Source organism: Ahaetulla prasina, chromosome 6, assembly GCF_028640845.1.
Source record: "Ahaetulla prasina isolate Xishuangbanna chromosome 6, ASM2864084v1, whole genome shotgun sequence".
In the NCBI taxonomy this organism is placed as follows: Eukaryota; Metazoa; Chordata; class Lepidosauria; order Squamata; family Colubridae; genus Ahaetulla; species Ahaetulla prasina.
In genome coordinates, this window is record NC_080544.1 from 34,211,414 (window position 1) to 34,225,523 (window position 14,110).

The window sequence follows — 14,110 nt, forward strand, 5'->3', positions numbered from 1 at the left end:
GGGAGTTGAAGTCCGCAAGTCTTAAAGGGACCAAGGTTGGAGACCCCTGGGCTAAACCACCACCTCTGGGGTTGGGGTGGGAAGGAGTCTAATTATTTGAGTATTGGAAGAACCGGCACCAAAAAGATCAGCTTTCCTCTACTATTTCCTCTAACTTTCCTCTACTCTTGCATCCATGGGAAAAATAGAGGGGGGGGGGGAAATGACAAGTATTCTCTGCCCCCATTTCTCTTGCCCAGTAGAACTGAAAATGTAATACCCCCCCTATCTTTTTACCCCTGAAAGGTTCCTCCCTATTCACCCAACGAGGTATTAGGTGCTGCAATGCTGGTCTGCAGGTGGGAGTGCATTTATGTGATGACCAGCAGGTTTATGACAACCATGTAGCTCTAACACTGGCAGGTGGTTAAGGCATTGCTCTGTTAGGGCTCAGTGTACAGCTGTACCCTTCCTTTCTCTTGACAGCATTCTGATCCTACAGATATCTCCATGGGATGGGGATATTTGGTTATCCCTCCTCTCCCAACATATCCCTCAATCTTGGGAATTTGCTACCAGATCTGGCAGTGTTGCCAAGAGAAAAGGGGAGACACAGGTCCGGGTGTGTCCACAGGGAGGGTTTCAAAAAGTTAACAACTTTGTGATCGACGTGCCCACACCCCCTGTTTTACAGTACATCTGAAGTGATTCATCTAAAAAGGAACAGGACTTCGGAGTGCATGGCTGGGGCTGCCATCTTGATTCTTCGGCAGAGTAGCCAGCAGAGATTCTCCCACTCCCCAAAGGTAAATGAACTTGACAATTATCAGGAAATGATGGGTGGCCTCATATTTTCATTTTGTAATCTTGGCCGGAGCCTTCTGATAACCACATCATGAGAAAACTCAGAATCTGCTTTGCTAACATACTAATCGGATGCATATATTGTTCAAAATCATAATGAGGTCTTTAACATGTATGAATGCCACAATTTTAGGTTATAGGCCATAGATTATGGTTTTAATGTCAATCCTGTTGTTTGTCGCTTATTGAATGAAGCATGAATTTAAAATTCTGATTTAGCATAATGTGTGATTTTAAATAATGAATGGTCTAGCATAGGAGGGCTTCAAGAAATCTCACTCTGAATTAAGATTCCTATATATACACAGAGTGTAAGTTGAATTCAGTTCATTATCCTAGGATATAAATATTCACCTTCATTCATATTAATTCCAACCAAACCTAGTGTATGTCTCGAATGGAAGACAGACTGATTTCACAATTTGTGCACTTCCACACAACTGAAATGCAGATTTCCAGAATAAGCTTTTATTCTCTTCCTATTGCAATATGTCAGAATAGTTCAGGTGATGCTAACTTTCTCCTTTCCCTTCTTTCTCTTCTTCTTTCTCTTTCTTCATGGCCTGATCCTTCTAATTTTGTTTGTTTTCTTACAAAGCAAATATTTTTCTTTTTTTTTTAGGAGGACAAAATAGAATTTAGCTGCTTAAATATGTATTTATCAGACATGTATAGGAAACCAGTCTACCACAGTTTGAGGGTACTTGGCAGAAGAGGGCATCCGGCATGTCCTCTCGGCGCCTTTCCACCCTGCGACGAATGGCCTTGCAGAGCGTTCCGTCGGAGCGCAAAGAGGCATTGTCCAGAATCAAGCCAGGCGACTGGCAAACAAAAATCGATACCTTCCTGGCCGTCCAACACAGAACCCCCTGTGTAACAACTGGCCGCAGCCCGGCAGAGCTATTAATGGGTCGGAAGCTGAGGTGCCCACTAGACCGGTTAAACCCAAACTACACACCAGACGGTTACAAAGGGGCACTCGGTAAAACAAGAGGGATGGCAATAGGCGACTCAGTGTGGGCACACAACTATAGCGAGGGCCCGACCTGGTTAGCAGGAAAAATCCTAGAAATAACAGGACCAAAATCATATCTAGTAGAGATAAAGGATGGCCGGGTATGGAAACGCCACATAGACCAAATACGAAAACGAATAACCGAACAATCAGAATTAGACGAAACAGGCCCTGACTATCCAATGTTTGAATCCACAGCTGACTCAAACCCGGGGCAAACGCGGGACTTATCTGAGTTCCAGGAGGTCCAGCGACGCCAACCGGTTCCTCTAAAAAACAGCAGGGACGACTCTGCAAGTAATCCAGGGCCGGATGGCCTAGAGGAGGAGCTGAGAGGAACAAACAGCCCCTCCGGTCAGCTCGACTCACTCCCAGAGAATGAATTGCGCAGGTCCGAAAGAGTCAGGAGACGCCCAGTCTACTTGCGCGATTACGTTGAAAAATAATATGTAAATCTCATATAAATAATGGTAAAGTGTTTTCTGGGAGGGAAGGAGTGTAATGTATCTTTAAATGTTTTGGTGGGAAAAAAGCACGTTGCTGATTGGTTGAAGCCTCCGGCTAAACTGTATTTAAGGAGAGGTTTTTCCCAGCCCGAGTTGCTGGGTTCACCATATAGTAAAGAGCTGTTGTCACTATCCTGGTCTCCTGCCTCGTTATTGCCCGAATCTAACAAGAAGTACTTGCACTGCTTGGCATTTGTGTGTGTGTGTGTATGTGGGGGAAGAGTAGAGAATTTTCCAAATATGTTTATTACATGCCTGCCTGCCTGCCTGTTTTAGACCTAATCTGGAATCCTAACAACTGTCTGGGCAAGTCCATGCAATTTGCAGTTTTGGAATCAATTTGCTATTTTCTTTTTCCTTGGCCTGAGAGAGAATGACTGGCCCAAAGTCACCCAGCTGGCTTTTTAAGGCAGAATTAGAACTGAGCGTTTCCTGGTTTCTAGCCTGGTGCCTTAACCTCTAGACGCAACTGTTTTATACAATTGCCTTGCCTTATTCCTCAAATTTTATGAAGGATATGATGAACAGTGGATTCCATTCAAAACCTTCCCAATATGTTTCATTTTCCCATTCTTTTTCTAAATCTGTTTCGAAGGAAAATCTGCAGTCAGTGATATAATATTTTGCGGCTGGTTCCCATTCAGAAATCTCCACTGGAAGTTCCCTGCAGCACACAGTGCGTGGAAAAACCAATCTGCTGTTTTAGCTTCAGGCAGGATGCTGAAAAGCAGCTCATTCACAATTGATCACTTTGGAGTTTGATTCTTCTCTCTTCTTCTTACTACAAACTCTGACTGCACGAAATTTAGAGATGACTTTTACAATTTATATACAAGGTTGACTTTTGCTGAAGGGGGCGATCTAAGACTGTTTGCAACATTCCTGAATTAAAAAGAAGGAGAACGACACTCAAACCACAAACATGAGGAAAGAATGTACTTTTAAAAGAAATGCTTATGCTTTTTTTTTTTTAAATTGTCTTGGTTTAGCCATTATTTCCATAGCCATAAAAATGGAAAGTATGCAATGGATTTGAATGAGTGAGTCCTTGATTCAGTAACTATTTAATGCACATTCATATTTCTTCCTCATAATTTGCATAGAGAGCATTTTCCCCTTTTTAAGCATCGTGCTTCGTAAATTCTTATGTTTGAATTTCAATCCATATCAGTTTTTTTATCTAATGGACAGGAATTGTGAATGATGGTATGCATCACTTTTCTTTAGCTTTGGTAACAAACTTGGTAATTCCGCTGTGAGCTGCCCGTTGCTGTAACAAAGCCATTCCTTCTTGTCTCCTCCTCCTCCTATTCTTCCTCCTCCTCCTGGCATTTCAGTCTGGAGCCTGCCGAGTATCTCAAGTATTTTTTTCCCCCCTCTGAACTTTCTACTTCGAAAACAGCTTCTTTTTAAAGTTTGTTTGAAACAATGCTTCGGGTAATTGTAGAATCAGCTGCAAATATCCCTAAACATACGTTTGGGAAACCAGATCCTATTGCATCAATTATTTTTAAAGGTAAGGAAAACTAATTTTAGAAAGTTTCTTTTTCTGACAAGGTGGCACGATTAGAACAAGATTGCAAAGAGCTTCTAAAGTGTATAACTTCTTTTTTCAACGCTGAAAAACAATCTGGAGATGTCCTGAGGCACCTTGACAAGCATATTTCATTGCACCTGCATCTAGGACACTCACTTTCAGTTTTGGTGATTGGGCAAGTGAATTATATTTTGGCACATAAATAATTTTCCTGCCAAAGAAGATTTCTGGTTATTAACCTGCTATAAAGGAATGCTAGCAATGATTGATTGAATGCTGGTAGGAAGTGTATGATTTAAAATATTTAAATTCTATTTACATTATTGAATAGAATTTTTCTATGACCTTTCTTATTTAAATTAACCCAAAGTAAAGGACAACATTAAAAGCAATAGGATTTGAATTATATTTGCAAATTTTGTAGTGGGCTTTATATTGGCTCTTTGGCTCACCGTTTAGTTGGATGTGTGTTGGATGTTAGAGAAATCAACTTTTTGCTCAGTATGTGTATCAGTTTGGGTTACAGATTCCAGTGAAGACAGTTATATTACTTGGTGTTGTATGGAATAAGAACACTCATTTTATTGGAAAAAGTAGGACTATCAAGAGGGGACTAGAATGAGTTTTCTATATTTCTCTACTGCCATCTAGTGGTCCTCTGGATTTCTGCTTCCCAAGTTTAGTAGAGTTGCTAAAAGTGGACTGTGGCTTAAGCCTTAAAAAATGCACATGTGAAGCTTAAATATTTTTCACTTCGTTCTGTTTTTGAAACAATTCTTCCCTAATAGGAAGTCTTTCTCAAATGGGGTCTGATGAATAAGAAATGCTTGGCTTTATTATCCCTGTTCTTTTATGACAATTAAAAAGTTAACTTTAAGTTAACTTTAAGTTAATAAAAGTTTCTTTTATTTCAAAATTAGTCACTCGGAGCTGGTAGAATTATTGGTGCATAAATATATAAATCAATAGATAAAGATAAAATCTGGGACTTTTAATTTGTAAGAAAATGAAGCCTGGTAATTTGTTTTGCAACTTGTTTATGAATCATTCATTCATTACCCAAGGCTGGGTTTTCCATTTTCCACTTATATTTCAAAGGGGCCACAAATATTTTTTCCCCAATTGGCTTTCTGTAGCCATAATTAAGATGCTTAAAAGGCATCAACAGAAATTAATTTCTATGTTTAGGTGGTGGTGTCAATATTATTCATTCCCTCTCTAAAGCTTCTGTGCTGCTGGACATATGGGGGTAAACCCCCCCGCCCCAAATAAAATTAGAGGGAGGTGCATTTGGTACACCCATCATGCAGCTGATTTTGTTGTTTAAATCTGAATAAGTATCTTGAAACAAAAGCTTGGAAGAAAGGCCAAGAGTTACTGTGTGAGTCATGCTTTTTCCCCCCATGGAAAATGTTAATTGATGTCTTCAACAGAACAAACTTTAACCAAAGAAAAAACAAACTAAAGATGCAGCCATGCTATACTTCTAGGAGGATGGGTTTGTAGGTGGTGTTTAAAGGCTTAGAAAGAAAAGTATTTGTGAGCAAAGACATTTCCATAGAACAGACACTAGAACACCCTGCAGGAAACAAGGATGGGAGAATGGCTTGCGATAAAATGTTTAGAAGCAGTGTCTTCATTCTTGTTCTATTTATTTAGGGATGGTCAGGTTGTGATGTTGCTATGTACCCAAAGTACTCCCACTCACAAGGGAGAAGTATCAGTCAGCAGGTCTGAAGAAACCTCTGGGGTTTGCAGAAGTAGAAATATTGTAGGAGGAAAAAAAGACATCTTGGTGGAAGCTTAGAAAGAGACAAAGAAAGACAAACTGTCCTTTGGGGCATTTAAAGCCAACTGAAAATGAATGGTCAGAATCTCCAAAAACAACAGTCTTCAACATGTTCTGGATACTGGTTATATATGCTAAGAGCAACCTGGAAAGAACAGGTTTTGCTGAAATACAAATCAGCTTTACTGGCATATATTGTAAGGAACGGAATATTGTTAGGGCCATGGAATAGCAATTGAGGTCATTTCCCCACTAGAGACTTACAGGATTATATAGTTATCCTTTCATTGTTGTGCCAAAATGAGTATAATAAAGACAGGCTTCATATTACTTCAGTGACGGCTGAGTAATACTATGAAGATACTAACGAGGAAATTGTTTAAATAATGGAAAAGTTGGGGAGGAGGGGAAAGAATGGAATGGGATGGAATATCATGAATAATATTTATCCAGATAAATATTAATACCTGTAGTTTAGGATTGGCTTAAATTCATATGTTCAAGTTCAAGTTGAATCAATTTCAAATGTTCATTGCAAGGGATCAGTTCAAAGCAGGGGTGAAATCCAGCAGGTTCTGATCATCAGTGCTTGGAATACTTTACCTGACTCTGTGGTCTCTTCCCTTAATCCTAAAATCTTCAATCAAAAACTGTCTACTATTGACCTCACCCCATTCCTAAGAGGACCATAAGGGGCGTGCATAAGCGCACAAAAGTGCCTACCATTCCTGTCCTATTGTTTTTCTTTTCTTCTTCCTATATACATATATGCTTATACCTCCTTATATTTACCCATATATGTATTTATATATTATATAATCTTTTTGTATGATACCTACATATATTGTTATGACAAAATAAATAAATAAATAAATAATAAATAAATAAATAAATTTTGAGTAGTTTGGAGAACTGGCAAACACCACCTCTGGCTGGCCCCAGAGTGGAGTGGGAATGGAGATTTTGCAATATCCTTCGGCCAGGAGTGGGGTGAGAATGCAGATTTTGCAGTATCCTTCCCCTGGAGTGGGGTGGGAATGGAGATTTTGCAGTATCCTTCCCCTGGAGTGGGGTGAGAATGGAGATTTTACAGTATCCTTCCCCTGGAATGGGGTGGGAATGGAGATTTTGCAGTATCCTTCCCCTGCCACGCCCACCATGCCACGCCACACTACGCCCGCAGAACCGGTAGTAAAAAAAAATTGAATTTCACCACTGATTCAAAGTGATCTGTCTCCTCCCTCCAAGGAGAAGGAGACGATATCAGGGGAAAAGGAAACAATATAAACCCAAAGTAAAATGAACACCGCCATGTCACTTTTATATCTGGCTCTATCTAGTGTTTGCTTCAGCCTGACCCCATTGGCTAACATGAAATGATGCTAGCCATGGATGGTGTCTTGAAGATCCCTTGGCCCTGCTTGGAAACCCCATTGGTCCACTCTGCTGATTGGCTAACACGCAGCTGCATTAGCCAATGGGTAAAGCATCCTTTTTAAAATCGTCCCAAGTGAATTTAAAGCACTCCTTCAAAGAGAAGCACCTGGAACGTCTTCACTTTCGTACCCTTAAGATTGCTTGCTTGTAATCTGTTTCTACTGGTTCTTCTATTCCATTTTCCTGTGATTCATTTGGGCCCTTAATTCAGCCCTGCTCACAATGCCCTAGCAGGTATTCTGTGATTGAACACAGAAAATGTTGCCCTCTATAACAGAATTTAATATTTTGTTATATTTCTATTTTTTAAACCTAGCTTCTAAAGCTTCCTTGGAAAGCAGCATTAATCTTAAATGAAGGAATGATAAAGCAGACTTTATATGGGATTTTTCAATGGGGGTGTCTACCTTCTGTGTCCCAAGGCCACTCTCACAAACCATTATGGGGACATAGCTGAGTCTGGATCAGAGGTGGGTTTCAGCAGGTTCTGACCAGTTCTGGAGAACCGGTAGCGGAAATTTTGAGTAGTTCGGAGAACCAGTAGTAAAAATGCTGACTGGCCCCGCCCCCATCTATTCTCTGCCTCCCAAATTCCAGCTGATCGGGAGGAAATGGGGATTTTGCAGTATCCTTTCCCTGGAGTGGGGTGGGAATGGAGATTTTACAGTATCCTTCCCCTGCCACGCCCACCAAGCCATGCCACACCCACTAAGCCACGGCCACAGAAACTGTAGTAAAAAAATTTGAAACCCACCACTGGTATGGATATTTATTTGTAGTGGTAATAAACTAGAAATCCAGGTACTTTAACAGTTTACAGAACTGTGAGAGCTTTCTATCATCTGCTCCTTCAGCACAGAGACAAGGGTTCAGTTCTTTGCTGTTCTCCATTTTCTCTCTTACGTGAAAACTGTCTTAACATTACAACACCACCATCTTCAATACAACCACAATGGATAAATTGGTATTGATTATTTCTGATTTACTAATGTACTTAAAAAATTTCACTAAAACAAAATAAATGAAGATTATATGACAGTGGAGCTTGCAGTGTTTGATGAGATCTCACATGTTCATTTACCTCTTACTCTTAGGTAAATATACAATACGTGCAAATTTAACTTAAATTTAGCACTTCCCTTCAAAAAATATGTGATAAGCTCATACTCTCAGATTTCAAAGTATCAATTGTGGAAAATGTTGGGCCCAATTCAATTGTAACAGTGTATGCTAATATTAAATAATGGCAAAATTGCATGAGATTATGATAGGTTTTTAGCTTAAATATAACATTACAGGTGATATTGTTCAGCAGGACTTGCAAATCTTTTGTGGTCTAGCCTGAGCTAATATCTAACACACTCCTTTTTTTTAAATGTTAATTCCTGTCAGAGTTTTATTACAGGAATGTGACTCACTAGTTTCCACATTGACTAAATAAGGACCAAACTGCTCCTTCCACACATATCTAGCAGAAGTAGTATGTTCTGTAATTGAATTTCATGGAAGCTATGCAGATTTAGCCATATTTGGAACAGAAGGAAAATATATATCTGAAGCATCCTTTCAAAAAAACATTATTAAATCCTTCCATTACTTTTTAAAAGAGATTTAGTGCAATGCATGCTATAATAGCTGGCTTATTTGGAATAAAATTATTGTATTTTAGTTTTTTCTTATTTCTGTTAGAGATTCTATAAATTGAAAGTATGGATTTTAGTTTTTACCTATATTTAGTCGATGTAAATGTACAGTATTGAGGTTAAATGTCCATCTTTTGAAATGATCAGAGTGTCCTTCTATTTACCACAATTAAAATATGTTAATAATGATTTAGTCCAATGTTTCTTAATCTCAGCAACTTTAAAATAAAGTTAACTTTTAAGCATGAGTGACTGGGAAATTCTGGAAGTTGAAGTCCATATTAGAGCCGTTGAGATTGAGAAGCACTGATCTAATCCTAAATTAATACAGTTAGAATCACATGGGGGAAAAAAGCTCAAGGGATAATCTTCTGAATCTTACATGGATATTTATCCTTGCCATGGCCAACTCGCCATGGCCAACTCGCTGTGGGACAAGAGTTACACTAATATCAAAGAAATAGTAGAATAGAATCATTAAAGAAAAGATGCCAAAGGAGGGAGAAAATGAAATATGAATGACAAAAGTTAAAATAACATTGTAATTATTTTAAATAATTGAATTGTTGAATTGTCCTGCAGCAAGTTGTCCTGTGGCAAGTTAGCCATGCTGAGTTGACCTGTTGTGAATTAGCTGTGGTAAGTTGGCTGTGGCCAGTTGGCTGCAGCAAGTTGTCCCATTCTGCCCCAGACAACACTTTAAAAATCAACTCTCTTAGATGAGCGGTGATTGCCACACAGAAAAGAGTATTAGAGGTAGGATAAAGATTATCAATAGGAAAAAGAATATCTGCTGATATACTTTTCTGTCAACATAAGGTCTGCTAAGTCAAATAAATATTTTAAAACTTCTCAATTTTAATCTTATAGTAAATATCAATAGCTATAATAACCCTCATAAACCAAAGCTCTTTGGGAACCTCGATTATTTTTAAAACTGTAGAAGTATTCTGAGACCGATGTGTTTGAGAGTCATTGTTGTAAAAATGTCAAAGCTGAAAAGATGTTATATATTTTACAGCTGTTCTTGGGTAGTGTTGCAAAAAGAAAAAAAAAGGAAGCATTTGGAAATGTTATAGGTCTACCCAGGCCCACATAGTAAAGATATACTCTACCAATGAGTTATTATCATAGCCGTGAAAAAGGTGTTTTTTTAAAAAAAAATTGTAATGGAGTTTTAAAAACTATTTTTCCACACTAGTAACACATTTCTTTGTTTATTTCCAGATGAGAAAAAGAAAACAAAGAAAATTGATAGTGAACTCAACCCTGTTTGGAATGAGGTAACCTGATCTTTCTGTCCCTATAATGTAGGAAAAAGCACAATATGTTTAATAGGATTCAGTCACGTGCCCTGTTTCATGACTCGGACTGTTGCAAGCAAGAAGACAGCGAGAAATGCATGTGTTGTATGTTTTCTGCTCTGTTCAGAAGTAGAATTTCTTCCTGTCCTGCTAAGATTGTAATTAATAGCTAGCAGCTTCTGCAGGAGACCACAGACTGCCAAAATGATGGCCTGTGTGCAATGAGATGATTATGCAAATACCACCGTTATATATTTACATCCCAGTGATTGATCTAATTTACTAGATTTGCATGAGACCTCATTAAACACATCATCCTTTGCAATCTCCATTGCTCTCCTGATGGATGCTCATGGAGGCAGTCTTTTTACAGTCAGTGACCATGTTTGAGGAGTTAATTATTTTTCAGACTTAAGGACTTCCTGAAGCATGTGAAATCACATAGTAGCGTTTTGGGATCTTCTGACCATTATTTATTTGGGGATGGTGAAAGTGACAGCTTTTGTGATACTCTGATAAGTACAAAAAAATGGGTTGCAACAAGTGGCTCTTAAGGGCCTTTTTTGATGGTTCTTGAAAGTCCTCCTGACTATGATTAATGAAAAGGAACAGTCACTTTTAGAAAGAAGCATATTAAATTGTGGAGTAAGGTTTGAAATAACTATAGGTAGTCATCGACTTATGACCAGTTGCTTATTAACAGGTTGATGGACCTATCAGGGTACTTTTGACCCAAAGTTCCAAAATTCTGATTGCCACCCATGGACATGTGACATACATATATGGATATTTGTAGAGTCCCTGGTCATGTGACCGTTTTACATGTTTTTGCTGAAAACCAGCATTTGCTTCCAATTGTCAGTAAAATCAGCCCACAGTGAACCACTGGTTTGCTTAATGACTGCCACAAAAAAATTCATAACGTTGAGTTGGTTACGTGGGTGATCCATTTTACGGCTGCTGCAACTTATCATATCTTATGCTGGGCAGACTCTGTTATGGTCATAAGTCTCCCTCACCTAATTCCAGTGATTGTCAACCTCCCCACCTATAATCTGAATTATGAAAAGCAAAAGAAATTTGCACAGTCAATCAAAAAATGCATCAAATTTGGAAGTTATGATTTGGATGGGAAATCACCAGGCGACTCCTAAACTGTAGACTAAGCAGAAGAAAAAAATCCCAAACAGACCAAAGAATTCTGTATTTTTCTCAAAACAGCTGCATCGACCAAGAATTAAGTTCAATTTTTTATTAATACGGTAGGAGTTAGTATTAAAATTGAGCAGTCTAAATTCAAGCTTATTTTTATCCTCCTAAACAAATAGTTAAAATAAAGGAACAGTCTGGGTTAATATCTTCCCTCTTCTTCCTTGGGATTTATTTATGCATATTCTTTTCAGGCCTCTGCTTTTGATAAATGTTAATCCCAGTCTAGTCATACCAGAGCGCTTGAATATTTCAAAATGCTTAGATAGGCAACATTTCCATTTCCATAGAAATTACTATTTTGACATCTGCACCAGCACAATTTCTGGGAATCAAACAAACAAACCAATAATTATTTGAAATCATTCACAACCTTTGAAATGTGTAAATATTGTGTATGTGTGCACCTCTAGAATCTTTTGTCTGGGCAGGCAATCTTTTGTCTGGGGTTTTCATTATATGAGACAGTCAAGGGCTGCAGGGATGCAATTGCCATGGTTTGGGTTTCCCCTCCAGAAAACAAGTGGAAAATCATACCTTGCTAAAGTTTGCTGGGTGTGGGATAGGAGACGCAAAGCATGTGTCAAGATAGTGTTTCTTTCATATTTGCATACATACTCATACCTTAAATTAACTCTAACCCTAATCCTAAATTAGCATGGTTGGATGAAAGGGAAGGCTACATAGCTAGGTAATAGCATTGCAAGTAGGAGGGGGCAGGTTCGTTGCTGCACAACTTCACTTGTGAAATATACCTAATGTTTCTTTCCTTTCTGCTTATCCATTCCAAATGTCACAACTGCTTGTCTACAGGAACTCTAAAATGTTAGGAAGAAAAGCAACCCAAAACCCATCACGCCCCATTTCCCACACTTGTTTCCCAATTGATTTAAAAAACAATATTCCAAGCATGTTGGATTTTTTATTTTTAGATTATAGGTAATCCTCTATTTACACCATTTGTTTAGTGACCGTTCAAAGTTAAAATAGCACTTTAAAAAGTGATTTGTGACCATTTTTCACACTTATGACCGTTGCAGCATCCCCATGATCACATGGTCAAAATTCAGGTGCTTAGCAACTGGCATGTACTTACGACAGTTGCACTTTCTTGGGTCATGTGATGGTTTGTAACCTTCCCAGCTGGCTTCCCAGCTGGCTTCCGATAAGCAAAGTCAATGGGGTAAGCCAGATTCGCTTAAAAACTGCATGATTCACTTAACAACTGTAGTGATTTGATTAACAACTATGGCAAAAGAAGGTTGTAAAATTGGGCACTGCTCCACATAACAACTGCCTTGCCTAGCAACAAAATTTGGGGGCTCAATTGTATTCCTGACTTTCGAACCTTCCGCCGCGAGCTTAAGACACATCTATTTATCTGCGCAGGACTGGACTAGAATTTTAAATTTTTAAATGTTTAAATTTTAAATCTGGTTTTAAATGGGTTTTATTATTTATATCTCTATTTTAAATATTCAGCCTATGTAATAAGTTTTTTAAATTAATGTTTTACCCTGTATATATATATGTTTTCTTTATATGGCTGTAAACCGCCCTGAGTCCCTAGGGAGATAGGGCGGTATAAAAGTGTGAATAATAAATAAATAATAAATGAATAATAAATATTGAGGACGTTGTAAAAACATGTGTTTTAAAGAAATATTACATCAACGAAAAATTGTCCTATATAATCATTTTCCACACAAACATAATGGAGTCCAATACATTCTAAATATTAGTTTCAGTTGTATAAATTGTAGACCCATGGACTAGGTATAGAAATTAAGACACTTTCTCATTGTCTAGATAATGTAGGAAACTCTAATTCTTTATTCCACTCATCTTTGGCATATCAAATTCATTTATTGATAATGAATATTTATAGAAACTAATAATAGGGATTATTTTTCGTTTTAAAAGATTTAACCAGTTATAGTTAAAGTACCTTTGGTGTCTAAGAAGCTGAAAATGCTGCTGTTATGGTCTGCTAGCTAATAATATTAACATTTGTTAATATTATTAAGAGATGCTTTACCTTGCTTCCCACAAAATAAGACATTCCCTGATAATAAGCCCAATCGGGCTTTTGAGTGGATGGCAATGAGGCCATAACATAACATCAGAGTTGGAAGGGACCTTGGAGGCCTTCTAGTCCAACCCCCTGCCCAGGCAGGAAACCCTACACCATCTCAGTCAGATGGTTATCCAACATTTTCTTAAAAATTTCCAGTGTTGGAGCATTCACAACTTCTGAAGGCAAGTCGTTCCACTTATTAATTGTTCTAACTTATTCCTGAAATATTTTCATTTCCTACTTGTATATGTTCAGTTCTGGGTTAAATCAGTTTTAATGACTATTGTAATTCTTTTCACACAGATTCTTGAATTTGATTTGAAAGGATTACCACTGGATATTTCATCATCCCTGCAGATAATTGTGAAAGATTTTGAAACTATAGGGCAGAACAAGTAGGTTATTTTATTAAAAGTTTTAGTGCATTTATTTCTCAACAAACATTTCATGATTTTAAACTAAATGCACTACTTTTGCAATGCCGTTTATTTATTTTGGAAAGTTTAAAAAATCAGATATGCTAATGTATTGCTTTATGATTAAAGTAAAGCTATTCCTGTGTTAACAGTGTTCAGAGACCATTCAGTTACAATGGCTCTGAATGAGTTGTACTTATGACCAGTCTTCAACCTTCCAGCCATCACTCCCTCCCCCAGCCCTGCGATTGTAATCTGGGTGCTTCGCAATTAGCTTGCACTTATAATGGTTGCAGAATCCTATGGTCTTGTGATCACCATTTGCAACCTTCTC

The 14,110-nt window shown here is 38.0% G+C and overlaps 1 protein-coding gene across 1 annotated transcript in view; it reads left to right on the plus strand.

The window, feature by feature from the left end:
- Window positions 1–3,706: 3,706 nt before the first annotated feature.
- Window positions 3,707–14,110, plus strand: part of MYOF (myoferlin) — a 107,797-nt gene continuing 97,393 nt past the window's right edge. Inside the window, exons 1-3 of the mRNA XM_058187014.1 lie at window positions 3,707–3,880; window positions 9,998–10,053; window positions 13,664–13,755. Of these exons, the coding sequence (XP_058042997.1) occupies window positions 3,793–3,880; window positions 9,998–10,053; window positions 13,664–13,755 (236 nt within the window). The 5' untranslated portion in view covers window positions 3,707–3,792. The remainder of the gene's footprint in view (window positions 3,881–9,997; window positions 10,054–13,663; window positions 13,756–14,110) is intronic.